Raw genomic sequence first — 26788 nt, 5'->3', positions numbered from 1 at the left:
CACAGGTGGGGGCCTTGGTCACGGAGGAGTAGGTAGGACACTGGTTAACATGGTATTGCTATGGAGACCTTTTTTAGAGGGAATGCCAGTTTGTTGATATTATTCATTGCTCTTCAGTATCTAGACTAGTGCCTAGTACTTCCTCGGGACTCAAAAATATGATGAATGAATAAATGAAGGAAAGAATGAATTATGGATCTGATGTAGACTTAGCCTTAGGTCAGGTTTCAGGGCCCAAAAGAGTAACAGCCAGCACCCCATATTTTGTTAGGATTGGCTCATTTGGAAAGTCTGGACTGTCATCATCAAAAGGCTATCTCTGCCTTCTCATAATTCTCAGGGCACTCTGTCTAGGTCTCACCAGCTACAGGGTCAGATGGTTACTTCTGTACGTATCTTGTCCCCCCCCCCATTGGACTCTAAGCTTTTTAAAGGCCGGACTTATTCCTGCAGAAGCACATAGCACAATGCCGGCCTCTCATTTGTAGAGTACTCGGCACATGTCAGCTTCTGGTAAATGCTTTTCTTTCATTCATTCTGTTATAGATAATTCTTATCTTCTGTGTGCCAGGCTCTGTGCTAGGTGCTAGGAGGGCGCCACAGACAGACCCTCTTCTTGTGGGCCTGATGGTCTTTAGTGGGTGAGACTGGCACTAATAAATGACGAACACGTAATTCCAATGATTATATGTGTGAGGAAAATGCATGGTGTTGAGGATAGCAGTGAGGCCTGCTGCGGTCCACCAGGGTGGTCTTTAGGAAAGGCTTCCCTTGAAGAAGTGGCATTTGTGAAATGATGGCTGACGAATGAATGGGAGTTTCCTAGGCAAGCCAGGTGTGTGTGTGGTTGCCGTACTTTATCGTGTTTACTCCTCCTATCAGCCTAAGGAAGTAGTTATGATTGACTTCCATTGTAAGGAGAAACTGAGGATCAGAGAAGTCTAAGCACAGCTAGCAGGTAGGAGAGCCAGGATTTCAACACATCTGAATCCAAAGCCTACACCATTAACCACCAGGCTGTGCTGCTTTGCACATAATGGGCACTGAAATGATTATTGAGCAGAATCAACTTTGTTGTATTCTTTAATCAATCTCGATTTCCTTTTGTCCACAGTCTTCTCTTAGGGTTTGCTTATCTGAGTTGGACCCATTGTGCCTCATATAAAGGTATAACTTTGATGTGTATTAGGGTGAGAGCATAGAGTGTTTAAGTTATCTATTGCTATGTAACAAATCACCCCAAAACTCAGTGGCTTAAACCAATGACAGGCTTTTAATTCTCATGATTCTGTGAGTTGACTAAGCTAATCTGGTTGGGTTTTGTGTGCCATATGGAATAGCTGAGGTCACTTATGTAGCTGCATTCAGTTAGAATCTGGTATAATTCTTATAAAATACTTAGCAAAGTGCCTGGCAGTTAGGGAATAAGAACTAGGGAGGGGCCAGGTGCGGTGGCTCACGCCTGTCATCCTAGCACTCTGGGAGGCCGAGGCTGGTGGATTGCTCAAGGTCAGGAGTTTGAAACCAGCCTAAGCAAGGGCGAGACCCTGTATCTACTATAAAAAGAAAGAAATTAATTGGCCAACTAATATATATAGAAAAAATTAGCCGGGCATAGTGGCGCATGCCTGTAGTCCCAGCTACCCGGGAGGCTGAGGCAGGAGGATTGCTTAAGCCCAGGAGTTTGAGGTTGCTGTGAGCTAGGCTGACGCCAGGGCAATCACTCTAGCCTGGGCAACAAATTGAGACTCTGTCTGGAAAAAAAAAAAAAAAAAAAGAACTAGGGAGGACATTTTGGAAGACAAGACTGGGGAAAGGAGAGACAAACATTTGCAGACTGAAGGTCTAGCAATGGGGACAGTGTTAACACAATGGATGACACTACATTTCCTTTCTCTCTATTCACTCACAAAACAAAGCTTCAAAGATTCTCTGGGAGGAGCTATACGACTGTTTATAAGCTGTCAATAAATCCATTTGCTGTGTGACTTCTCTCCTTTTGTCATTTAAAGCCACGAACTGGAAGCCAGTACAACTGATCATTGTGCTTTCACTATCAGGTTGGGTGGCTGTAGGAAACAGTCTTCACTGTGCTGTGTTGGGTCCTTGTACAAATTAGAAAAGGCATCATTTAGGAGATCTACTCCATGAGCTCACAGTACATAGGGCTAGTGGAAAATAGATGGGGCTATTCGTGCAAATTAGAAAAGGACTCTTCTTCCTGTAGGTGGACGTAGCCCTTGGCTACCTGGCCTACTTGATTGGGAGCCCTTGTGCAGTGAGCATCATGCACAACTGCACAAGACAGTCCTAATTTCTCATGTGTGAAATGGTAATGCCATCTATTCCACCTACCTCCCAGGGTTGTCGTGAGAATATCAAATGTGTAACAGTTAGGAAAGTATAGCTTTTTATAAGCCTAAGGTAGTAAGAATTGTCTTCTTGGCAAAATATGCCTTTATTTTTCTTTTGGTCTTTATATATTTTTTGAAAGAAAAGCATTTGGCAGAAGGGACAACCCTATGAGGATCTCTGGGAAGCATTGAATCTGATTTTGCACAATGGTATGTTTGAAGTTGCTTCAGCACTGAGGAAGTTCTGTTTTAAATCGAATCTACTGATCTATGGGTTTTGGTATGTTAGGACTTGCCTTCCAAGTTATAATATCCTACTATTTTTAAAACCTGAAGAATGTTTGCTTTTCTTACATCTGCCTGTTAGATACCACAGGCAGAATATTAGCTGCATGCTTTCAAAGCTAAGTGCCACCTTGAAAACAAACAATACAGTACTCTTTGTTCATGGAATGTAGTGTTTCTTAGTGAACTCTTCATGGAGCAGTGCTGTGAAACCCAAAATGGTTTATTCATTGGATGTTAAACTGTGCACTTTCCAAGAACTATAGAGTAAACTGTAGAGTGTATTTTGGTTTCTTCCTTTGTACGACTTAGCTTTTTAGCTTTCATCACTTACAGTTGTTTTCTTCCTTTTATTTAACATTATCTACAAGGAGAACACGAAGTTGTATAGATGAATGTTGCAGCGTAGAAGACAGTTCTTCTCTGGGAGCTTGCATAGGCCCTTTTCATGGGCTTGCCTTTTATGAGCTGGCTTCAGAAAAGAACTTCTTAAATTTCATCTACTTGAAATTTAAAGTTATTAAAAAGGACCCAGAGAGCCATTGTGTTGACTGAATTTTCTTGTTTATATTTAAATGAGGCCAGAGAAGTTAAGGTTTTCTTACCATAGAGTTATTCAGGTTGATTTTCTTTTCATGCTATATAGGCAAAGAGTCATTGTGAATAGAATGTAAGCTTTGTGGGTTATGATTTTTGTCATTTGTTTCTGATGTATCTCAAGTATCCCAAGAGATCCTGGAACATAGTAGGTACTCAGCAAATCTTTGTTGAATGAATGAATGAAACATGTTCTGCTGGGGAGAAGCCCTGTGTAATTTCAGGCTGAAGTCAGTGTAGAGTTTAGAAATATGTCCTTACTTTGGCTACTGTAATAAAATGGACAGATTAAAATAATTTCTTTGCTTCAACAGACTGACCCTGGGTGTTATTTATTCTGGCTGGGAGCCTGATGTGCTGAATGAAATGGTTTGAATGTTTACCTTTAAGCCCATAAAGGGGATTTATGAATGGTATTTCCATTTAGAGTAGAAAGTTGATTGGGTAATTAATAATGTTTCCATTTCTGATCCTGTCTTTTCTCCCTTGCAAATCTGATATGTGTGTGGAACATCTGTCCCTGCAGAGCTCCAGAAGTATTTGGGGGTGAACCTGCATTTCTAAAATAAATGATTTGATAAACCATAGGCCTAGTTTAACATAATTGTTTTTGTTTTTCACATGCTGTACTAGTTTTTTGTCACTTTTATCTTCCTGTCCTTAGTTCTGCTAGAAGATTAGGCATGGCATGAAGGAGAATGGTGCAGACATGCAGAACATGGGCTCAGACATCAGGTGGGGCGGGGAGATGGGGAAGGAGTGCTGCTAGCCTTGTGAGGTTGGGCAGGTCACTTCATTTTTCTATGCCTCACTTTCCCCATCTGCAAAGTAAGAATACTAATAGCTATCTTCTCAAATAGTTGGAGAAGTTAAATTGGATAATGCATACAGTTGCATATAATATACCTAGCTTAATGTCAGCACACAACAGGTGCTTTACCTGTTGAATAATAATGATGATGATGATGACTTATTGCATTTATTCCATGAGTCTGAAAATAAAAAGCTGAGAGAGGTAGTCTGTGGAAATCTTTATTAAATTGGAGCAATAAAGGGGAGAGTATGCATGAATAAAGGTACACATTTGAATTATGGATGTTTTCTAAATTGTATTTAAATAATTTTAAAGTGTACTTAGACACTTATCTAGTGGAGATTGTAGCTTAGTATATAAAAGATAGAAGATTTTTAACTATCCAAGTACTAATAGTTATACATTCATTGTATATCTACTAACTAATAGACATTCATTATAAGTCTGTGCATCGCTTTGCTTCGGGAGATGTGAAGATAAATAAAACATGGACTTGTCCTCAAAGAGCTCATTGTCAAGGGCGAGGGAGGGAAATATATAGATTTTTGTGATAAAGGCTTTCTCAGGAGCATATGGCAGATATATAGAATGGGGCAATATTCATATTTCAATTATAAATCTCTGAAAGCATTTGAAATACTTAGAGTCAGTTTGCTGTCTTTTTTCCCCTAAAGTAAATATTCTCTCTTGCACTCTTAATTCTCCACTGCAGCCCTTTCCTTAGTGCTAGTGTGGAACAATGTATTAGGGAGTCTCCTAAACAAATTCAGAATGGGTTAAGCATGAGCTTGTGAGGTTTTTTAGTCTAGAAAAAGCAGAAATATTATCTTCCAATAATTTTTAATCATTTAAATATTTTTGGATTGCAGATAGATGCCAGCAATATATTAGATGCCACACCACAGTAATTACAAGATAGAAAATAAAGTTTTGACATTTTAACTTTTCAAAAGTACTGATGTTATTTAGTCGCAAACCAGCTACATTTATTGATACCTGCGCAGTGCTGTATTATACTTTAGTGAGATTGTTTCTTTAAGTCCTATAACAACTCTTTGAGCTAAGTATTTATGCTCGTTTCACAGAAGAAGAAACAAAGGCAGATTAAAAGGATTTGTCCAAGCCTCTCACAGGTGGATTTCAAGTTCAAATCTCTTGGACTCTAAAATTCATTCTGTTTTTCAACATTCTGTGTCTTTGTTTTAGTCTTATTTTTTATTTATTCATTCTTCATTTAGAAATAATTTGACTTATAAAACATTCCCAAAACAAAGAATTCCCATGTACTTTTTCCCAGATTCCCTAAACCACAGTGTAAAATTTAAAACCAGGAAATTAACATTGATATAATGTTGTTAACTAAGCTACAGACCAGGGGTGGGGAACAATTGGCCTTCTAAGTCCTTTAAGTGCAGCCTTTTGACTGAATCCAAATTTTACGGAAAAAATCCTTTTATTTTTATTAATACATTTTTGTCCATCTTTTATATTTTTATTTTATTTTTAAAACAAACATATTTAAAATACCAAAGAATAAAATAAAGTTTCATTGAAATAATCCTCCCAGATTGACCGGCATAATTAGAACATTAGTAAGCTGTAAGGGCTAAATTGATGGCTATGCTCATGATTTAGTTCTAACTTCCCCTGCCTGACTGACACCACTACCGCATGAGGCTGGTGGGTGAGGGTTTATGGGGGTCAAGTAGGCCAGTCTGTATCAGCTTTTGGCAATGGTGCACTGTGATTCTATTGGAAGTGGAATTCGTGAATAGTTACACAGCTCAACAGTATTTTTTAATTCTGTTTGCTTAATGGCCCCTCATGTCAAAGAAGACCAAGAGAACACTGAAGGAAGAAAACAGATTTTTAAATGAGAATTGGGAATTGCAGTATTATCTTGTTTCTGCTAAAGATAAGATGATTTGCTTGCTTCATGATGCTGCAATATCAACAATAAAGAAATTCAGTGCTCATCAGCATTGTAGCACTTAAAAGGACCACAAATATTTTAAATTATAGGGAAAGGTATGAAAGGTTGTATTACAGAAATTAAAAGATGAAAAGCAAAATCAAGGACAGTTTCTTTCAAGCAGCAATAAGACCTGGAAATAATGCTAATGAAGCAACTTGTAAAGTAGCTTATATACTCAGGAAAAAAAGGGAAGCCATTCAGTGATGTAGAAATTATGAAAGAATGCATTGTTGAAGTTGTAGGATGCTTAGACCCCAATAATGTTTCAAAGTATAATACAAACAACTGCCTCTTTCAAGGAGAAGCATAACGGATCAGCAGCATGAATTAGCCTTCAACTTAACAGAACAATTTCATGCGATACTTTAAAAGAAAAATATGTATTACTATGTATTATTCAATTGCTTTGGATGAATCAACAGATACTGCTAACCCTGTGCAGGCTTTATAGTTTATTTGGGCCATTACAGAAGATTTTCTTTGCTGTGAAGAGTTATTTGTGTTGGGCACTCTTGCTAAGAGAACACGGGGAATAGATATCTTCAACAGCTTTCAAGATGAATGTTGTAAAGTTGAAATGAATTGGGTAATTTAGTGAGTATATGTATAGATGGAGCACCTTCCATGACTGGAAAACATGAAGGGCTTATTGTGCACATAAAAAAGGTATTATCAGATCCAGATGCTTTCATTTCTTTTCATTGTATCTTGCATCAGCAAAATCTCTTTGCTAAAGCTACTATTTTAAGTGACACTTTGCAACAAGTTGTAAGTATTATTAACTGTATTTGTGCAAATGCAACACAGTATCCTCATTTTCTTAACATGCTAAAGTTGAGTGATGAGGTATTCAGTGTGGATTTGCCCTATCATTCTAGAGTGCGTTGGCTATTGCAGGGATAGCTGTTAGCCAAAAATTTATTTCTGTGAGATCAGACAGTTAAATTTTATGAAGAACAGAATCAGCAGTGTGAATTATTGAAAGAAGATTTCTATAGGAATGCAGCATTTCTGTGTGATATGATATCAAGGTAAAACTAAGTCTACATATGATATGTGGCAAAAAAATCCAAGCATTTTGAAAAAAGCTATCTTTTTTCAAAACACTTCTACTTCAAAAGGAAATTTTGGATGAACATTTCCCCGGTTAGCAAAAGTCTTTAATGAACAGGATGGTATATGCAAATCATTTGAAGAATATGCAGCTGTTATAGACCTATTACTTGGAGAATAAAATGAAAGGTTCACTGACTTTTGAGAATCATAATATAGCACTCAAATTAACATTTCAGCTTCCCCTTGTTGATATCACCAAGGCACCTAAAGAACTACAGATGGAGTTGATTGATCTCTCAGTAGATGACATTTTAAAGTCATTGATGCTAAGAAAGATCCAACTGAAATACGGAAAACATGTGTAGAATACCCATGCCTCAGGCAACATACCTGAAAAATGCTTTCCTGCTTTTCAACCACTTATTGCTGCAAATCTGCATTCTCCTTCCTAACCCAAATCAAGACACCCTTAAGGTCACAATGACTGTCACCCATATAGACGATCAACCGAAACCGCAGACCTCCATGCTGCAACCAAATATTCAAATGCTTTCCAACAAAAAGTAGACACAACAAAGTCATTAAAAGGTTAGTTAACTTTAAAATTAACAAATGGTTTTCATTTTTTGAAATTATTAAGTACATAGTAGTTAGATTTTTACAAAATATCGTACATTTTTAAGGATATCTAATTGAAGTTTCTTGAATGTGGCCTTATTTGGTTACAGCTAAATTAAAGTGTCCTTCGAACATGAAAAGGTTCCCCACCCCTGCTACAGACCCTATTCAGATTTCGCCAGTTGTCTACTAATATCCCTTTCCCAGTCCAGGATCCAGCCCAAGATTCCACATTGCATTTAGTTGTCATGTCTTAGTGTCCTCCAATGGGAGACAGTTCCTCGGTCTTTCTTTGTCTTTCTAGACCATGGTGGTTTTGAAGCATGCAGGTCAGATATTTGTGGTCATCGATTGCATCTTTAACTGCATTGGGTTTATGCATGCATTTAATGTTGAGATAAGAGGATTTTCCATTGTGTTACAATGATAAACTATCCTTTCCAGAAACTCCACTATGCCATCGCTGATTATTGGGCATTTGGGAAAGAGAGAGGTTGACGTGCCGATGTGCTGTCGGTTGGCCTTTGTTTAGAATCTTCGCTTGTTCTGGCCAGGAGGACCTTTGAGGATCACCTGGTGATTCACTGCTCTGGCTTCGCACGTGGCAGCGTCCTGGTCCGCATGTCTTGATCCTCTGTCCTTCGTTCTTTCTATTTCATCGTCCTTCATTTCAGAACCTTGATTGGTTCTGAAAGACCAATGAATAGCCATTCAGCTTATCTTCTGACTTAAATATGTTTTGTCCTTGATCACTGAGATTTTGATTAGTTGATAGCTCATTTCACCTTGATATAAAATCAACTTTGCTTATGTTCTGAGACAGACAATTGCATGGTGCTCATAAGAGGAATTTAGTCCACGATGATTTCTTTGTATAGCTGAACACCACATCTCTTTTCAGCGGCCCTATCTCTTTGCATGTACATGTTTGCAAGCAGCTTGGGTAGCAGATTCCTTTAATGCTTATGAAACAGATATGTTAATATATCAGACATTTTAGGTCTTCTTTGCCTTGCCGTCTTGGTAGGAATCATCAGACAGATCTGTCAGCTCACCTGCTTCCTTGAGCTCTCTTGGGTAACCCCTTTTGAAAGTTGGTAGACAGTGACTCCTTTGAATGTCATTGACTTTTTGGGGGGTGGGGGAATTAACGTGTTATAAAAGACAGGCATTGACTTTTGAGCTTTTTGGAAAGTTGATATTTTAATAACTCATTACTCTTAAGAGTAGGCTTTCTGAAAGCTTATGGATTTTTTTCCCCCTCAGCATGAAAGGAAGGAAAATGCTGTATCTTCATGAAGCTCCTCCCATAAATATATTGAATATTATTTCTGTAACTAGATGGACTCCTTCTTGGCTTCTCACTTTTATAGTTATAAAAGTTGTACTTTGTTTTATGTATATTTTCTCCCCCCCCATATTGTGCAGTTTTTTGCCTTTTACCTTTTAATATGTTAAAAAAATACATGAAATAAGGGGATATGACAGCCTTAGGAGAATCTACATTTTAGCCTTGGTACACTGTTACATACATATGCTGTATACAGTGGTGTTTGCAACAGATTCGTATCTTTGGGAAAAGGAAAGTAGTTAGTTTACACATTCTGTGAAGAAAGTGAAAACCATAGGGAAGTTCAAAATGAAGTCAGATGTACCCTGAAAAATCCCTTAAATTACTCATATGATGTAGCATATATGTCGTTTATATGCATTCTCATGGAGTCATTCTTATGCGCACTGCAGTTTGTGACCCGCTGAGCCAGACACAAGGAAGACGAGGGCTTTTGGCAGATATCTGCGTCCTCAGACCACCTTGCTTCCATGAGAATCTCTAGTGTGAAATGGGGATTGGAGAATTCCAGCGTGACCCAGCTTGTCGGCAGTCCTTATGCCATTATGTTTTTAACAAAAATACTCTGTACCTAAATCATTTTTGATAGGTTTCCTTGCTTTGGGGAGGACTGAATGAGCTCATGCATGTGGCAGCCTCTTTCCAACACAGTGCCCTGGGCAGACACAGCAGATCCTCAGTGTGTCTTTGACGAGTTTGGTTCTGAGCTCGCTTGATCAGTTTCACAGTCACACTGTTTGAAAGGGTGTCCAGAAAAACCCGGCCACCTGTTGCCTGTCTTCCCAGGTTGGTGTTTCTGTTGACCTTCCCTGAGCAGCTTTCCCTCTTTCAACCGCTTTTAAATAAATTTTCATGAATTAAAATATGAATATTCAAATTACCACAAGATGGCGTCAGATCATTTCAAGTCATGCCAGGTAGGGGGAGCCTCAGTTCAATAAATCTTTAATTTTAAAAAAAACGTTAAGATGTGTGCCTTTCACAGCGTGGTATTTAGCTATTGCAAATAAATCCCTAATTTCTTTTACCATTCTTATACGGAAACTTGAGGCTGATGTCCGTTCAACTCCAAAATCATGGAAGTGTGAAGTAGTTGAGTTTATCATCTTTAGGAATTTCGCTGACAACTTAGTGAAGTGATCAGAACTTGAAAACTTTTATTGCTATGCCTCTCTGGTGATGGCACTTCCAACCGCTTTTATCATTTAGTTTCGTGATCTTCATACAACTTACAGTGTGTTTGTAATAATCAGCCGGGGTGCGTTTGTGGGTCTACAATGAACAAACTAGAACAGTGGTAAGGGAAATAATCCCGTTTTACATTAGCATGCAAGCTATAATTTACACACACACACACACACACACACACACACACAATTCGTGGGACCTGCATGAGTCTCAGGTACCGTGTTTCCCCAAAAATAAGACCGACCCATAAAATAAGCCCTAGCAGGATTTCTAAGCATTTGGGCAATATAAGCCCTACCCTGAAAATAAGGCCTAGTGATGGGCGTGGCTGCGCAGGATCTGCACAACCCATGCATTTCATCCCGGAGCGGGAAAGAAGACGAGCAGCCCTTCTCATCTGCCCCATGAGAGCTCTGCTGCTCGACATGAGAGACTGGGGCCAATGGTTCTAAAGGAAATAGAGTGGCAAGAAATTCAGGATGGAATTCGGGGTTTGGAGAGTTATGATGATGTTCCAGAAGAAGACGACTTAACTATATTTGAATCAATGTAGATTGTTGTACCGTACTTAAAAAAAATAACACATCCCCTGAAAATAAGCCCTAGGGCGTCTTCTTGAGGAAAAATAAATATAAGACCCTGTCTTATTTTCGGAGAAACAGGGTATCTCCCTTGCTTCCTGGGTAGCGTGTGAGCGAAAGCCTCCTTTGCTTTGGAGCAGAATATCCAAACCTGATGCTCTTCATTGGACACGTGTCTTTGAAGGGCCAGACTTCAAGAAAGCAGCGCACATTTCTTTCTAAAGTGAAAATGAATGAATGAGTGAAATACATTTTAGAAAGCTCTGTTTTACGTTATTTTTCAAGATTGGAGCTGCCAGAATGGAGGCGTGGGTGACGGGGTTTGCCGACATGGAGCAGGGTAGAGGGTGGAGGCTGCTGGGAGACGGCGCCCACTGCTCTCTTCTCAGATTGGTTCCCGAATGGAGGAAGATGTGTTTTCCAAATTGATCCCTGAGGTCACTGAGGTTTCTATTCCAAATCATCCATGCATTCAGCAAATGTGTACTGAGTGCCTACTATGCGCCAGATACCATGGGCTGGCGGAGACACTGGAGTGGCTGAAATAGACGATATGCCTGCTTTTGTAGAGCCTAGGTGCTAATCTGGTATATTTTGGGGTCACCAATATCTTTAGGAATGTGTGAAAATGATGGACCCTTTTCCCTGAAAATCAAGCGATCTCTTCACGCGTGCACACGCGCATGCATACACACACACACACGCACACACGCACACACACACACAGGTGCGTGCAGCTGCTGTGGGGTGGGGGTGGGGCTCCACACTCACAGAGTTTTATATTCCATCTCCCGGAGTTCAGAAGACTTAAAACTCAAGCTCTCCAAGGACCCCCCCTTCTCCTGCCCCTCAGTTTGCTGCTTTTGCCTTCTGCTCAGAACCTTGCAATATCCTGGTTAAGACTTCCCTGTGATTTTCCTTTCGAATTTAATCACACGATAAAGCAGTACACCTTGTGGAAAAGAGCCCAGGCAGCAGGCTCAGGACAGCAGCCACCTTGCTCCATGGCTTTGAGGAAGTCACTTTTGCTCCCTAAGTCTCTCTTTTCACATCCGAGTGTGGGAAAGCTTTGGGTTAGATAAATTTTCAGGTGATTTGGTGGTAGGTTACATGGGACAGGCTTTGGAGGCAGACAGAAAATACCTGGGTGTAAATTATGTTACCCCTAGATACATCACTCATTAGCTGGGCAAATTACTTAATTTATCTGAGCCTGATTTCTCATAGATGAGATGAAAAAAATAATGCATACCTCATGGAATAGTTTTGAAAATTAACTGAACTAATGTATGTAAATTGCCTAGGACAAGAGTGGTAGCTATTATCAACCATGTCACATCTATATTGTCTTTCAGGGTAATTAAATCAACAAATGAAGTATTTATTGAGCACCTCCTGTGTGCCTGTCGTAGTATACTTCTATGATTATTCTCCTGTGATGCTAACCCAGGTACCACCGGATGGTATAGGACCCTAGTGAAGAAATTCACTTTGTATTGAACAGGTTTGGTTTAATTTCCTGGCTTAACCAGGAGCCAGCTGGGTTGACCTAAGCAATCCAATATTCATTCAGTTTTCATTTCTGAAAATGTGGATAATGATATCATGTAGCCCCGTTATAACAAAGAGGCTAGGCTCTTGGATTTAGACAAGATTGTGCAAGTAAAGCTATTTAGCACAATGCCTGGCACAAAGAACACTCTTGATTTATGTTAGGCTGCTTCAATATTAACAGTATTATTACTTATTAATTAGCTTAACCTCATCTTTCCCCCCCCCAGGGCTAGGTTATATCTAAAGAAGATTTTCCCCAGATTTTATTCAAGTTGAGATGATGATGGCATCTCACTTATCTAGACTCAAATAGTATAATTCAGACCCTTCACTGAAAACTGGCCTTAACTTAGAGGTTGCTTGGAAAATATTTACTGGCCCCGCAAATGGCTGAGGTTACTACTAAATAATTCACCTTGAATGGTAATTCTTCTTTATATGTTTTTATTTAGTACCCCAACCCCATGGATAAAAATGTCATCGCTGTAAAAATTGTGGAGGAAAAAAGAGGTAAGTTCTCTGATTGTATCACTGTCATTTCAGTGATAATGAATAAGCGATACTGATTTTTGCAAAGAAGCATGTGTGCATGCATGTGTGTGTATGTGTGTGTGTGTGTGGCCTATTAAATTTTAAGAAGCACCAGCATTTATAGTAGTAAAACCCTGCCTCATATGCTCTTGTTACTTTCTAAATTAATAATTGATGACAACACTGAGCTACATATAATTGTAACAGCCAATATTTTTGAGCACTTATGAATGCCAGTTTTATTAACTCATTTAATGTTCAGAACAATGAATGACATAGGTATTAGATTACTCCTACTTAATGAATGAAGAAACTGAGGTACAGAGAGGTTAAGTAACTTGCCCACGGGCACTTGGCTATATTCCTATGATACATTCAGGTATCATTTTGGAGATGGCAAAAATAGATGTGAATTAATAGCATGTATGTGGGGTGCGACCACAATGCAATTAGATTAAGGGATCGCAACTGTCCTTGGCAACGTGATTCTGTGTTGACAGGAGCAGGTGTTGACAAACTATGGCTCTTGCTGCCTATTTTAGAAAATAAGTTTCACTTCCTAGCCACACCCATTTGTTTACATATGGCTGCTTCCTCCCTGCAGCGGCAGAGTTGAGTAGTTGCAACAGAGACTTGATGACCCACAAAACCTAAATTATTTACCATCTGACCTTTTACTGAAAATGTTTACTGTCCTCTGAGCTACAGCACAGGAGTCTCTACTGTTCTCTGTCATCCCCATCTCTGGCAGAAGCATTGTCTGTGTTTGAACTTGAGAACTGGGCAATGCAAGAAACTATGACAGTGTGCAGAACCAATGTCCAAACCTTTGGAAACACCCAGGCCCAGGCCCATTGATCTCTTCAGCCTTCTTAGAAATCATGAGATGCTACTGCTGTCTATTACGTGACTCTGAAGCCCTCTCTGTGCTTGGTAAATGTAAAACTGTCTTTTGCTTATGTGTGTGTTTTCCGTACTTCTGTGTCTATTCATACATGAATATATGTAAAAAAAACGTTTTCTCGCTCAGCATGGGAGAAACTTATCATTTGGGATCAGGGAAATCTGATTTCAAGTCTCGATTTTGTTACTACCTTCCTGACCTAAGTGTTTGGAGGCTCAATTTCTTCATCTGTCAAATGGGAAAATAGTCTTATTTTTAGGTTGTTGTGAAGATCAAATGAGACAACACTGTGCATATTCTAAACAGGAATGTTTATAGTTTCTATCACTGTCAGGGGCATCTTTGCCTCTGGGAGTAGCTGACCCATTTTAGGTATGTGTGTTGCAAACATTTGACGAGAAGGCCACAGGGAGTGTCAACGGGCAGAGGGTCTTGTGGGCAGCAGCTTCTGGGCAGTCTGGGTGTTTGCATCAGGGGTTGGGACTACTATAGCCAGAGCTTCGAGAAACCCTGCAGAGGTGTAGCTGAGTCACAGTAATTCACAGAGCAAATGTTTATCCTTCACATAGCTTATCTTTTTTCCTGCCTCTGTCTCCCTTTTTCTTAACTTACATTTATTGTATTTTTTATATCCCTAGTTCAATTCTGGAAACTTTGCTCCAAAACAGAATGGTTCCAGTTACAGGAAGTCAACTCCCTTATGTGAGAAGAATATGGCTTATATAATTAATTATGGGCTTAAATTTTATAGCCAGAAATCTGTGCTAAAAAGTTTGGTACTGAAGGTGACAGAATCAGATTCTCCTTCTTTTTGTTAAAACTCCCTGTTTTTGAAGTTGAGCAGGAAGCACTTTGGCCATTGTCATTTAAAGCATTGACACTCATAGTCCAGAGCAATGAACAATTTGTTATTCTTCTATCCTCGGTTTTAGAATCTGTGTTGTGAGTGGCTGTTTTGTTCTTACTCCTTGATCACCGGTGAGGAATATCTATGATTTGACCCAGAAAGTGGTCAGAGAAACTTGAGTTTTGAATTAAACATTTTCACTAGAAATTCTACATATAAGGAAGCTGAGATTGACTTTAAAAGTTTTATTGACACTAAGAAAAGAATACATTTCCTTAATTCTTTTTTGAGTGTGAAATTTTTCTTTTTTTTAGATGAATCAACAGGGGTTATCTATAGAAAGAGGATTGCAATCTGTCGGAATGTGGTTCCAGAAATTTTAAGGAAGGTAAGTTCGTTTTAAAATTTTATTAGAGTTAGTGAACATTGAGTGATTTTTTTTTTGTTTTGTTTTTTGTTCTTTTGGTTTGTTTTTTTTTTGAGACAGAGTCTCGCTTTGTTGCACAGGCTAGAGTGAGTGCCGTAGCATCAGCCTAGCTCACAGCAACCTCAAACTCCTGGGCTCAAGCAATCCTCCTGCCTCAGCCTCCCGAGTAGCTGGGACTACAGGCATGCGCCGCCATGCCCGGCTAATTTTTTTCTATATATATTAGTCGGCCAATTAATTTCTTTCTGTTTATAGTAGAGATGGGGTCTTACTCTTGCTCAGGCTGGTTTTGAACTCCTGACCTCTAGCAATCCTCCTGCCTCGGCCTCCCAGAGTGCTAGGATTATAGGCGTGAGCCACCGCGCCTGGCCCATTGAGTGATTTTTTAATAGTCATGGAAAGAGACAGCATTTTCTGATGTAGAGGTGTGCTAGAACTTTCCTACTTCTCTTACCTCATAGCCCTTCACAGGGAGAGAACTCCTTCATAGCCAACCTTGGTTTTGGCAGATGCTACTGGAGATACTTTTCTTTTGTCTCTTGTGACGGGCTCTTAACGGACATAGACATATTCTACAGTTTTTTTTAAAAGATACTTTTGGCATTTTGCATGAAGTGACTATCTTTTCTAATCTGTTCATGGTTAGAAATGACTCTTAGGTAAGAATGATCAGAAGTGGGCAGATTGTAAATATTTAGTCTTTTCTTTAGTAAGGAAGATAAAGGCGTCAGTTTCTAATTCACCATCAAAGATTACAGTTATGTCTGGGAGTATAATGTTCTCAGTGCTCTCTGTAGGTCTTTTTGTGTGTGTTTTTATAAAGTAATGTCATTGATGATGAAATCTTCATGATAGCAAATTGTTTTCTCTCTTTGATACCCTTAAGCACACTGGTGATTCTTTGTTGAACAAAAGGTGAGTGGAAATTTTTAATGGCACTGCTAAAACCATAAAGGGATTTTCAACGTGAGCCCTTTCAGAATTATTAGGAAGTAAGGGGAAAGCATCTTGATATGTACTTTTAAAAATGTCCCATATGAAGTGAAGTATCCCAAGAATGGAAAAACAAGCACCAGATATATTCTCCAGCAAACTGGTATTAACTGAGTAGCACCTAAGTGGACACATAGGTGCTACAGTAATAGGGTATTGGGCAGGTGGGAGGGGGGAGGGGGGCGGGTATATACATACATAATGAGTGAGATGTGCACCATCTGGGGGATGGTCATGATGGAGACTCAGACCTGTGGGGGGAGGGGGGAAATGGGCATTTATTGAAACCTTAAAATCTGTACCCCTATAATATGCTGAAATTAAAAAAAAAAAAATGTCCCATATGGTGGTTTCAACCCGGAAGAGATCCTGTGTATGATGGGAAAACCCTGCTTGGCTTGTGCCAATTAGCTTGCAAATTAAATTGCTATGCTGTATGTAGAACAAATGGCAGCTCCCATCCCTTCCTTATCATAGATTAAAAGACATTCTTTTGTGTAATAAAGCTGATATGACAATGAAATTGAACTTTGTGTTATTTTCCAGATGGTAAAACATGTTGCACTATGGCAGCAAACTCTTACTGTGTTTTTCCACAGAATGTGCACCCTGCCTTTGCCCTATATACACACTCTGAATCTATTATTTAAAAAGGCATTCAACTTTGTCTTGCATCTCAATTCTTAAATAATTTAAGGGTACCTGTGACTTGTACAATCCTGCCTTTGTAGTTTTCCATGTCTTCTCCATGTGGGAAACCATACATTTCTAGGTATGAGACAGAGTTTGAAATGAAGAATATATTTTACCTGATGTTGTCCTGCGTATGAGCCCGTAAGTGGGCTCAATTAGAATCCATCAATTTAAGAAGGCCATAACCAGCCCTAGAGGAGACACGAAGGAGGCTGATAATTTGCTTAGTGTTTAGCAGTTAGGGAAATCAGGCCAGGGACTGTACAACCTACATAAATCCTGGGCCATTTGCATGTCCTCACCAGCACTTAGTAAGGTCATAGTGTGTTTGATTATTAAAAACTTACGGCTATTGGTGAAGCGTCATCTGTATATCAGGATCGCTTGTCCTCCTAGTGATCCCAGAATGGAAACAACTCTGGATGCTGTCCTTTTCAGCCTGTTCTTCCTAAACTGAGAAAGCCATCTTTCCTCTGTTGGACAGGTGAGCATTTTAAAAGTACCTAGTATCCAGTTAGAAGAGGAATCATGGTTCAATCCTCGGGAAAGAAACATGGCTATCCGGAGTCACTGCCTTACGTGGACACAGTACGCATCCATGAAGGAAGAGTCTGTCTTCCAGGAAAGTGTGGAAAATCCAAATTGGTAAGATCACCTCTGTGTGTGTGTGTGTGTGTGTGTGTTGGGTGTAGGGATGGACACATGAACACATGTATTAAAAAAACTATGACTCTGTATTTAAGATCTCTGTTTACAACTTACCCACATTCCACATTATTATTTTTTTAATCACACAAGTAATTAATAAATATATTTTTCTTTGGGGGAAAAATGACAAAGCTCAACTCCTCTCTGACCACTCTCCAATTCTGGTGTTTTTTCACTCTCTCCAGAGGCATTGAATGTTATCACTTTGCTGAATATCCTTCCAGACATTTAACAGACACTTTTAGATACTTACAAATGTACTTATAGACCTGGTATGGTATGGTTTTGTATATCTTCTTTGCATACGTGATTTCATGCTGTGTAAATTATTGTATACTTCTCTCTCTCTTTTTTTTTTACTTAATAGAATGTTTCTTAGCTTTATCCATTTGATATATATAAATCTAGCTTATTCTTTGAGCTATTGCATATAATTCAATCCTATGGCTGTACTACATTTTATTTAGCTACTTCCTTTTTGGTAGACATTCAGATGGTATTTAGTTTGTCTTTATTACGAGCAATGTTATGATATTTGTGAAGCATATGTTTCTTGTGTGTAACTACTTATGCTGTATGTGTTTCTCTAAAGTAGAATTTTTAAGTGTCAGGTTTACTGAGATATGATTTACATACAATAAAATTTACTGTCCTTTGTGTACAGTCCTATGGGTTTTGACAAACCTAAGCCAGTTGTGTCACCCCTGTGACAATTAAGCTATAGAACATTTTATGTAGATTTAAAAAGTTATATTACAAGACAATTCAATGGGAAAAGAATCTTTGTTTCGACAGATGGTGCTGGGACAACTGGATATCCACATATAAAAAGTGAAGTTGGACTCAAAATACAAAATTAACCCAAAGTGGGGCGGGGTGGGGGGGTGGGGCCTGCGGCCTTAAGGAAGCATGCGGCCTTCCTGGTCCTTAAGTGCAGCCTTTTGACTGAATCCAAACTTTCTGTAACAAATCCTTTTATTAAAAGGGGTGCAGCAGAGTAAGATGAAGCTTTTCTTGCCTCCTTTGGTGCTTAAGAAAAGAACAAATGCAGAAAACATTTGAATAGATTTTTCTCTAAAGAAGATACAGCAGTTGCCTAGAAATATATGAAAAGCTGTTAAACACCATTAGTCATTAGGGAAATGCAAATCAAAGCATAGGTGACACCACTTCACACCTACTGGGACGGTTATAATAAAAAAGACACGCTAGCAAGTGCACATGTGGATATGGAGAAATACGTTATTGATGGGAATGTAACGTGGTACAGAAACAGTTTGTCAGTGCCTCGGAAAGTTAACGATAGAGTTACCATTTGACCTAGCAATTCTACTTCTAGGTATATATCCAAGAGAAATGAAAAAAATATGTCCAGAAATATTCATAGCAGCATTGTAATAGCCAGAATGTAGAAACAAGCCAGTGTCCATCAACAACTGAATATATAACCAAATGTAGTATATCCATAGAATGGAATATTAGCCATGAAAAGGAACGGGGCGCTGATTGATGCTACCACATGGACAAACCTTGACAGTATTATGATAAGTGAAACAAGCCATTTGTAACAGGTCACGTATTGTATGAGTCCATTTATTCGAGATGTCCAGAATGGGCAAATCCATGGAGGTAGAAAGTAGATTACTGGTTGCCACAGGCTATGGGGAGATGAGAGTGGAGAGTGACTTGCCGACCGGGATGGAGTTTTTTTTTTTGAGGTGATGAAAATATTCTGGAATTAGTGTTGATTAGCTTACACAACTCTGAATATACTAAACCACACTGAATCGTCTACCTTAAAAGAGTGAATTTTATGGTGTGTGAATTATATCCCAGTTAAAAAAAGTTATGCGGCTTGGTTCTCAGAGCATGCATATTTTTGGTTTATGTAGTATCTTAGTTTGGGCTTGTATAACAAGAATACCATAGACTGGTTGGTGGCTTAAACAACAAACATGAGTTTCTCACAGTTCTGGAGGCCGGGAAATCCAAGATCTAGGCATATTCAGTGTTTTTCGGAGGCCTTCTTCCTGGTTTGCAGATGGCTGCGTTCTCAGTGTATCTTCACACAGTGGAGAGAGTGAGCTCTAGTCTCTGTCTCTTATAAGGACACTAATCCCATCATGGGGCTCCCCCCGCATGACCTCATGTAAACCTCATTACCTCCCAAAGGCCCCATCTCCTAATATCACCCCATGGTGCATTGTGAGTTAAGGTTTCAGCATCTGAATTTGTGGGGGACACAGACATGCAGTCCATAACATAGACTCCGTCACATTGGCTCCCAGTGTGCTCATACATACATTTACACTCTCATCAACAGTACCTCAGAGTGTTCATTTCCTTACAACATTGTCAGCACTTAATATTAACATGCTTTTTGATTTTTGCTGTATAATGGGCGAGAAACCATTCGTTCCTTTGAGATAGCTTTGAAAACGAAAGCAAACTATCCCAAACTCTGAACATTAACAATCATAGTTACTGTGAACTGTGATTTTAGAGGATAATTTTCTGGTTTTTGTTCTGTATGATTTGAGTTTTTTATTATGCACTTATTATTTTAATGGAAATAGTAAAGCCCTCCAGCCCAAATAACTATAAACCAAAAATCTAAAATCCATTCTTAAGCCCTAGCACTTGTCCACATCATTTCTGCTGCCCATAACTTTGGTCCTATGGTGATAATTCTACAATGCTGCATCAGTCGGCTGTATAAGCATGAATGTCAAGTCTTATTAGCATCAGAAGTGGGCTTGCTCTGAACTACCCACTCATTTTTATCTCTTAGCACCTCTCATGAGAAGAGCTCCACATAGGATATAGATTTTTGGGATTAAGTGTAAAAGCCTTGGTTAGAGAATAGAGTTCTTTTCTTTGTGTGTAGAAGTAGTAAAAGGATGTGGAATTGTCTGATTTTATACCTCCCCAAAAGTCATTTCCTCTACTTTATTTTAGCCTTAATTTTTGCAGATATTTGAGCTATTGGCTAGTTTTAAAAGATGAACTAAACCTTCATCTATGATATGTAAAGTGATAATTAGCACTGAAAATCCCGGGAAAACATCCTTTAGGAACTGTTTTCCTTTGTGTGTTTTTTAAAAGTTATCTTTTCAACAGTCACTTTGATTCTCGAAAAAAAAAAAAAGATACATGTGTCTTGTAAAAAAATTAACCAATTCTGGGGAAAAAAAGGAAATATGCTCATCACCTGGAGTTATTGTCTGTTTATGTAATTTTCTTGGTCCATTCGTAATTGTCACTTGGATTGCTCCTGAATTTTTTGCTATTACAAACAATGTTGTAATGAAAATCTCTATGGTTACATATTTTTCCACTTATTCAATTACCGTTTAGGGTAGATTGAGCCAAGTGGGATTTCTGGGTGAAAGGTTACGTGCATTTTATATTTTGGTACATGTGATCAGACTTCTCTATAAAAAGATTTGACCGATTATACCTTTCTTTTTCTTTTTCTGGTTTGTTATGTTCTAATCCTCTCCAAAACACCATCTTTTATATCCCTGACACAGCAGGCTAATGTTTATTGACAGTATGTCAAGGTCAAAGCTAGATCATTCAGGTACATTGTTTTTGAGGCTCAGGTTAAATAACTTGCCCGTGGCGACACGGTCAGTAAATGGCTAAGCCAAGGTGAAGCAGGCGTATGAACATTGATAAAGGGTTGATTTAGCTCAGTCTGCAGCGTGCTTTGGGTCCCAGGTATGAAGAATGGGTTTTGTCCTTCCAGCAACAAGCAGCCACGTGCAGGTTTCTGAGCAGGGGGGCTGGGGTGCTGAAGAGCTGCGATCCAGATTCCAGAGAACGTATGTTTCCATAGCTCTTGACATGGATTTAGAAAGGCATTGAGTCAGGCATTCTACATGGGTGAGTAATTGGGGGGCGCATCCAAAGAAGAAGGATGCGTTATTACCTTAATTTCCTTTCTTTGCAGGGGGTGGGAGAGTAATGGCCAGCCTCTGCACTCAGAAGAGGAAATATGGATAATTTTTTTAAAGGGGTAAAAAAAAAAAAGCTGTCATGGCTGCTGAGCCTAAAATTAGACCTTCAAGCTGTGTGTTGGGTAGCAGGTGTGGGTGTGTGACGAGAACCCAGATGCCACTCTGTCCCTGCGCATGGCCTGTCGGCTCAGTTCAGAGATGGGCTCAAAATGGGTTTCCCGTAGAGCTCACTAAGCCTCGCTCTGTATCTCTTTAAGTAGATCTGATTCTGGCTCCCCACCATGAGGTCAGCTCCCTCTGAAACGTGGCTGCCTGGGGTTGGCACCTGGCGCATAGTAGAAGGGGACCCTGCACGTCTTTTTTCCTCTTAATGTTTTCTTTTCACTGTGTTACCCATTGTCTTTGTTTTGCTTTGGAAGTAACAGAAACTTGCTATGGCAGGTGATTACAGGGATATTTCTGTACCTGTGATTGGGCCTCCCAAGGGATGAGAACCAGGAACTGGAAAGCCAGCGAGACCTGAGACAGCCTCAGGGTCTCTGTTTTCCTGTGTCAAGCTCATTTGTTCAGCAGTTTACAAATCTGCTTTATTTACATAGCCAACTTCCCCCATGCCTGCACATGGTCTCTGATGTCCTATGCCACAGTAGCCGAGCGATCTTTTAGGTTCGAATCCTACCTCTCAAATTGTAGTTATATGCTCTTGCACAGTTCACCTCACTTCATTAAGCCTCAGTTTCCTCATCTTTGTGATGGGGATGATATCCCTCTCTCAGGGGTTACTGTGAGAATTAAGTGAAATAGTGCACAAAGACAGCTTAGAATAATGCCAGCCCGCCATGGTCAGTAAATGTTAATGTTTCGTATCACTACTTTTACTGTTGTTATTATCATCATCTTAAAAATTCCCATGTCTTTTGATTCTAATTCTCAGTAAGTATTTGTTTTAATACAAAAACAGTGTTTATAATTATTTGCCATTAACAGCAGGAACGTGTTCATGCTGGGATTTTGCATTTCCTCAGTACATATTTCTGGGGGTATGAGTCCCTCAATTTGAGAGTCAGGAGACTGGGGACCTTCTATTTTAGTTCCAGAGTGGGATTTAAGGTCTAGGGAGAACAATATTCAGGGGTTGAAGCAAGCATTTGACATAGACTGATTCCCCCCATTTTCTGGTTCTCTTCTTGGCTCACACAGGGACCACGGCTGTTGTTCAGGGTGTCACACGGGCTCTCTGATGACTTGCCAGAGTGTCTAGAGTCGGACATGCCAGGCTGATGCTCTGCTTTGCCTTAGGAGACTTGGGCCAAATCAGAACATAGAAAAGTGACTCTTGATCTGAAATTTGAAAAACAATTAAAGTCATCTCTTGTGGTAATGTGCTTTATTAAATAGAACAGGATACAGGCATTTACTTTGGAAAATGTAGAATGAAGTGCATTGTTTTAGATTTTTCAGAAGGAAGGAAAAAAAGTCATGGTTTCTGCCCTTTGAAACTTTACATTCTGAGATAGGCTTATTCATTTCTTACCGTTTTATGTTTGTATCTGTTCTTTTTTTGTTTGTTTGTTTTTTTGTTTTGAGACAGAGTCTCACTCTGTTGCCCGGGCTAGAGTGCCATCGCGTCAGCCTAGCTCACAGCAACCTCAAACTCCTGGGCTCAAGCGATCCTTCTGCCTCAGTCTCCTGAGTAGCTGGGACTACAGACACGTGCCACCATGCCGGCTAATTTTTTCTATATATTTTCAGTTGGCCAATTAATTTCTTGCTATTTTTAGTAGAGACAGGGTCTCACTCTTGCTCATGCTGGTTTCGAGCTCCTGACCTTGAGCGATCCTCCCGCCTCGGCCTCCTAGAGTGCTAGGATTACTACAGGCGTGAGCCACCGCGCCCGGCCTTGCATCTGTTCTTTAAAATATATTTGTTAGTTTTTGGTTCCTTTCTTATTTAGTCTTCTTTGTAATAGATTTTTATTTATACTGTGCAAGAATATAATTGACATGCATTTGATTTGGTTTTAATAATAGACGTTGGCTTTACCCAAGTACTGTAATGTAATTCTAAAAGATAATCATCTTGTAAAAACATTTTCTTTCATCGTAACTGCTAATACATGTGTTTTTGTGGTATGTAAAACCTTTTCTGGTTCATCTTCAAGTTATCACCACCCGTGAGGGCCTAATCTGTTCACGATGTTATGGAGCTAGGTCTTTTCTGTTTTTGAGTCACAAGATCATTCTTCCAGACTCAGTGCAGCATCTCAGTGGCCAGTGCCATCACCTTTCCATGTCTAAGAGCTTCTACTTACCGCTGATGCTCACAGACCTTGCTTCTGAGATTAAAAATGCTCAGCTCAGCAAAGTGTTAATAATGTCGACTATATCCCTCAGGTATGTTAATTAAACATTTATAAAATATCAAAGAAATTCCTCCTGGAGCATAGTAAAAAAAACAAAAACAAAAACAAGCCTAAATCAAACTTTACACACGGATTAAATTAATGGGATGTGCGGCTGTTCATAAAATTTATTAGTTCAGTAAATTTTCTTCATTATTAGAGTTACTCATATGAATATTCTTCATTCTAATAAATAGGTATATAACTCTGAATTTTTTTTTATTTTTGAATTACTAGATGAAAACATCTCAAGTCTTGCGTATTCGTCTGGTAAATCACAAGTAGTCTAATATACACGTGTCAAGGGCTAATGGTTGGGCGTTTTTCTCTGTGTGCCCATTTTTTTCCCCCCTGCTCTGGAGAGTTTTTATTTTTTTCCAGTGGCAGATTTGACAGTTTGGTGACTTCTGTGTGTTTTCTAAGACTGGCACTGGCCTTTTTGATTGACCTCCAGATTTGCTTTACCAAAGTATTAAAATACTCTGGCTTTGCTGACTTGACTTAGGAATTATTTCTAAGGCCAACCCTGGTGCTAAAGGGCCGAGGGTGTAGTTATCTAACAGCCTGAATAAATTCCACTGTATTTATCTAAAACATGACTCCCTGTGCTCATATTGACCTTGATTTCCAGCGCACCAGTGGGTGATCAAACAATTAGCAGAAATCACCGCCTATTATCAAAAGCCGAGCAGCAAGGCCTTTTCTGTACAAATGTGACTTCTGGACTGGAGCTTTATTTTTGGTTTAATAAGACTGTCCTCCGAAAGATGCTCACTTGCCATTGGATGTTCACGTTCACATAATCGGGGGCTTCTGTGGTTTCTCACCCTGTACCAATTGTCTGGTGGCGGCTGTGCACCGAGGTCACGGTTTCCCTGCTGTATCCCCAGTATCTAGCACGGGGCTTGGCTCACAGAGGGTGTTCCGTGGCCTTTTGTCCAAGGGATGATGAATGAACATCTGCTCAAGGGGTTGCAGACAGTGCTCCTTCTAGGCTGAAATGGAAATGAGGGGAGAGAAGGGAAAAGAGAAGAAACTGGTGGAAAGGGTAAGTGCAAACCGGGAAAGTCTGATTGGATTTGGTGGGAAATGCCACATGGAGGGAATCTTGTGCCAGTAATATGGGGACATCTCTTCTTGTTTCTGCTTGGTCGCTTGTGTGCTCTTTGGCTCTGGGAAAAGGAATAAGGGGGGGCCTGAGCTTCCTTATAGAGTGACGTGAAGACTTAATAAGATAATAAATGGGAATGCTCTGGACGTGGAGAGTGTAAAGCAATAAATAAATGTAAGGTGTTGGAAATAATAGTGAATAAATGTTGTCTTCAAAATGCTGTGGCTGTTGGAAGGTGCTAAATTTGAAAAGTGGAGCAAGCTGTTTTGTTGAAAAGGGAGGTGATGGAAACAGTGGAAACAATGACGTTTAGTCAGGAGAGCATTCTACGGTATTTATAAGTCAGACCTTTTGAAGTACAGCCATGCGCCGTGTTATTACATTTCCGTCAACAGCCGACCACATAATGACAGTGATGGCACTGAGAGATTCCTGTTGCTTGGTGACCTCATAGCCGTCTTAATGTCATAGCACAACGTATTACTCATGTCTGCGGTGACACTGGCACAAACAAACCTATTGCGCCGCCAGTTGTGTAAAAGTCTAGCACATACAATTATGTGCAGAACATAACACTTGGTAATGATAATAAATGACTATGCTACTAGCTTATGTATTTACTATACTTTTTATAGGTGTTTTAGAGTATACTCCTACTTATAAAAAAATCACTATACAACGGCCTCAGGCAGGTCCTTGAAGAATTATTCCAGAAGAAGGCATTGTTACGGTAGGAGATAATAGTGCCATGCATGGGGCAACATGTGGAGGTGGAAGACAGTGATATCGACATGTATGTTTGTGTCTTAGTTTTTAACAAAAAAGGTTAAAAGTTAAAAAAAATATATATTTTAAGTACAGAAAGAAGCTTATAGAATTAAGGTTATGAAGAAAGACTATATTTTTGTGCAGCTGTACAGTGTGTTTGTGTTTTAAGCTAAGTGCTATTACAAAAGTCAAAAAGTTAAAAAAAATTAAAAAGTTTATAAAAAGTTAACAGTAAGCTAAGGTTAATTTATTATTGAAGAAAGAAACCAAATTTTAAAATAAGTTTAGTCTACGAGTACAGTGTTTATAAAGTCTACAGTAGGGTACCATAAAGTCCAAGGCATTCACATTCACTCACCACTCACTCACTGACTTACCCAGAGCAACTTTCAGTCCTGCTAACTCCATTCATGGTAAGTGCCCAGGTGTACCTTTTTTTTTTTTTTTTTTTTTTTTCTGAGACAGAGTCTTACTCTGTTGCTTGGGCTAGAGTGCCGTGGCATCAGCCTAGCTCACAGCAACCTCAAACTCCTGGGCTTAAGTGATCCTCCTGCCTCAGCCTCCTGAGTAGCTGGGACTACAGGCATGTGCCACCATGCCTGGCTAATTTTGTCTATATATTGTTAGTTGGCCAATTAATTTCTTTCTATTCATAGTAGAGACAGGGTCTCACTCTTGCTCAGGCTGGTTTTGAACTCCTGACCTTGAGCGATCCACCCGCCTTGGCCTCCCAGAGTGCTAGGATTACAGACGTGAGCCACCACACCCGGCCCCATTTTTTATATGGTGTATGTACAGTATGTATCTTTTGTACTGTATTTTTACTGTACCTTTTCTATGTTTAGGTATGTTTAGATACACAAATACTTACCACCGTGTTACAATTGCCTACAGCATTCAGTACAGTGACATGCTATGCAAGGTTGTAGCTTAGGAGCAATAGGCTATATTGTATGGCCTAGGTGTGTAGTAGGATAGACCATCTAGGTTTGTGTAGGAACACCCAAGATATCCTCACAACAATGAAATCTCCTAATGATGCATTTCTCAGAATGTATCCTTGTTGTTTT

General features: G+C 39.5%; 1 protein-coding gene across 3 annotated transcripts in view; it reads left to right on the top strand.

The window, feature by feature from the left end:
- The window catches only part of PRELID2 (PRELI domain containing 2), an 88545-nt gene that overhangs the window by 18862 nt on the left and 42895 nt on the right, over positions 1–26788 (top strand). For all 3 annotated transcript variants that reach the window (XM_012749054.2, XM_075996168.1, XM_012749053.2), the window contains exons 2-4: positions 12826–12883; positions 14970–15043; positions 17253–17413. In XM_012749054.2, the coding sequence (XP_012604508.1) occupies positions 12826–12883; positions 14970–15043; positions 17253–17413 (293 nt within the window). The remainder of the gene's footprint in view (positions 1–12825; positions 12884–14969; positions 15044–17252; positions 17414–26788) is intronic.

The sequence above is a fragment of the Microcebus murinus genome, chromosome 21 (assembly GCF_040939455.1).
Source record: "Microcebus murinus isolate Inina chromosome 21, M.murinus_Inina_mat1.0, whole genome shotgun sequence".
Lineage (NCBI taxonomy): Eukaryota > Metazoa > Chordata > Mammalia > Primates > Cheirogaleidae > Microcebus > Microcebus murinus.
The sequence above is the reverse complement of the archived record's forward strand: the minus strand, read 5'-3'. Positions and strand labels throughout refer to the sequence as shown.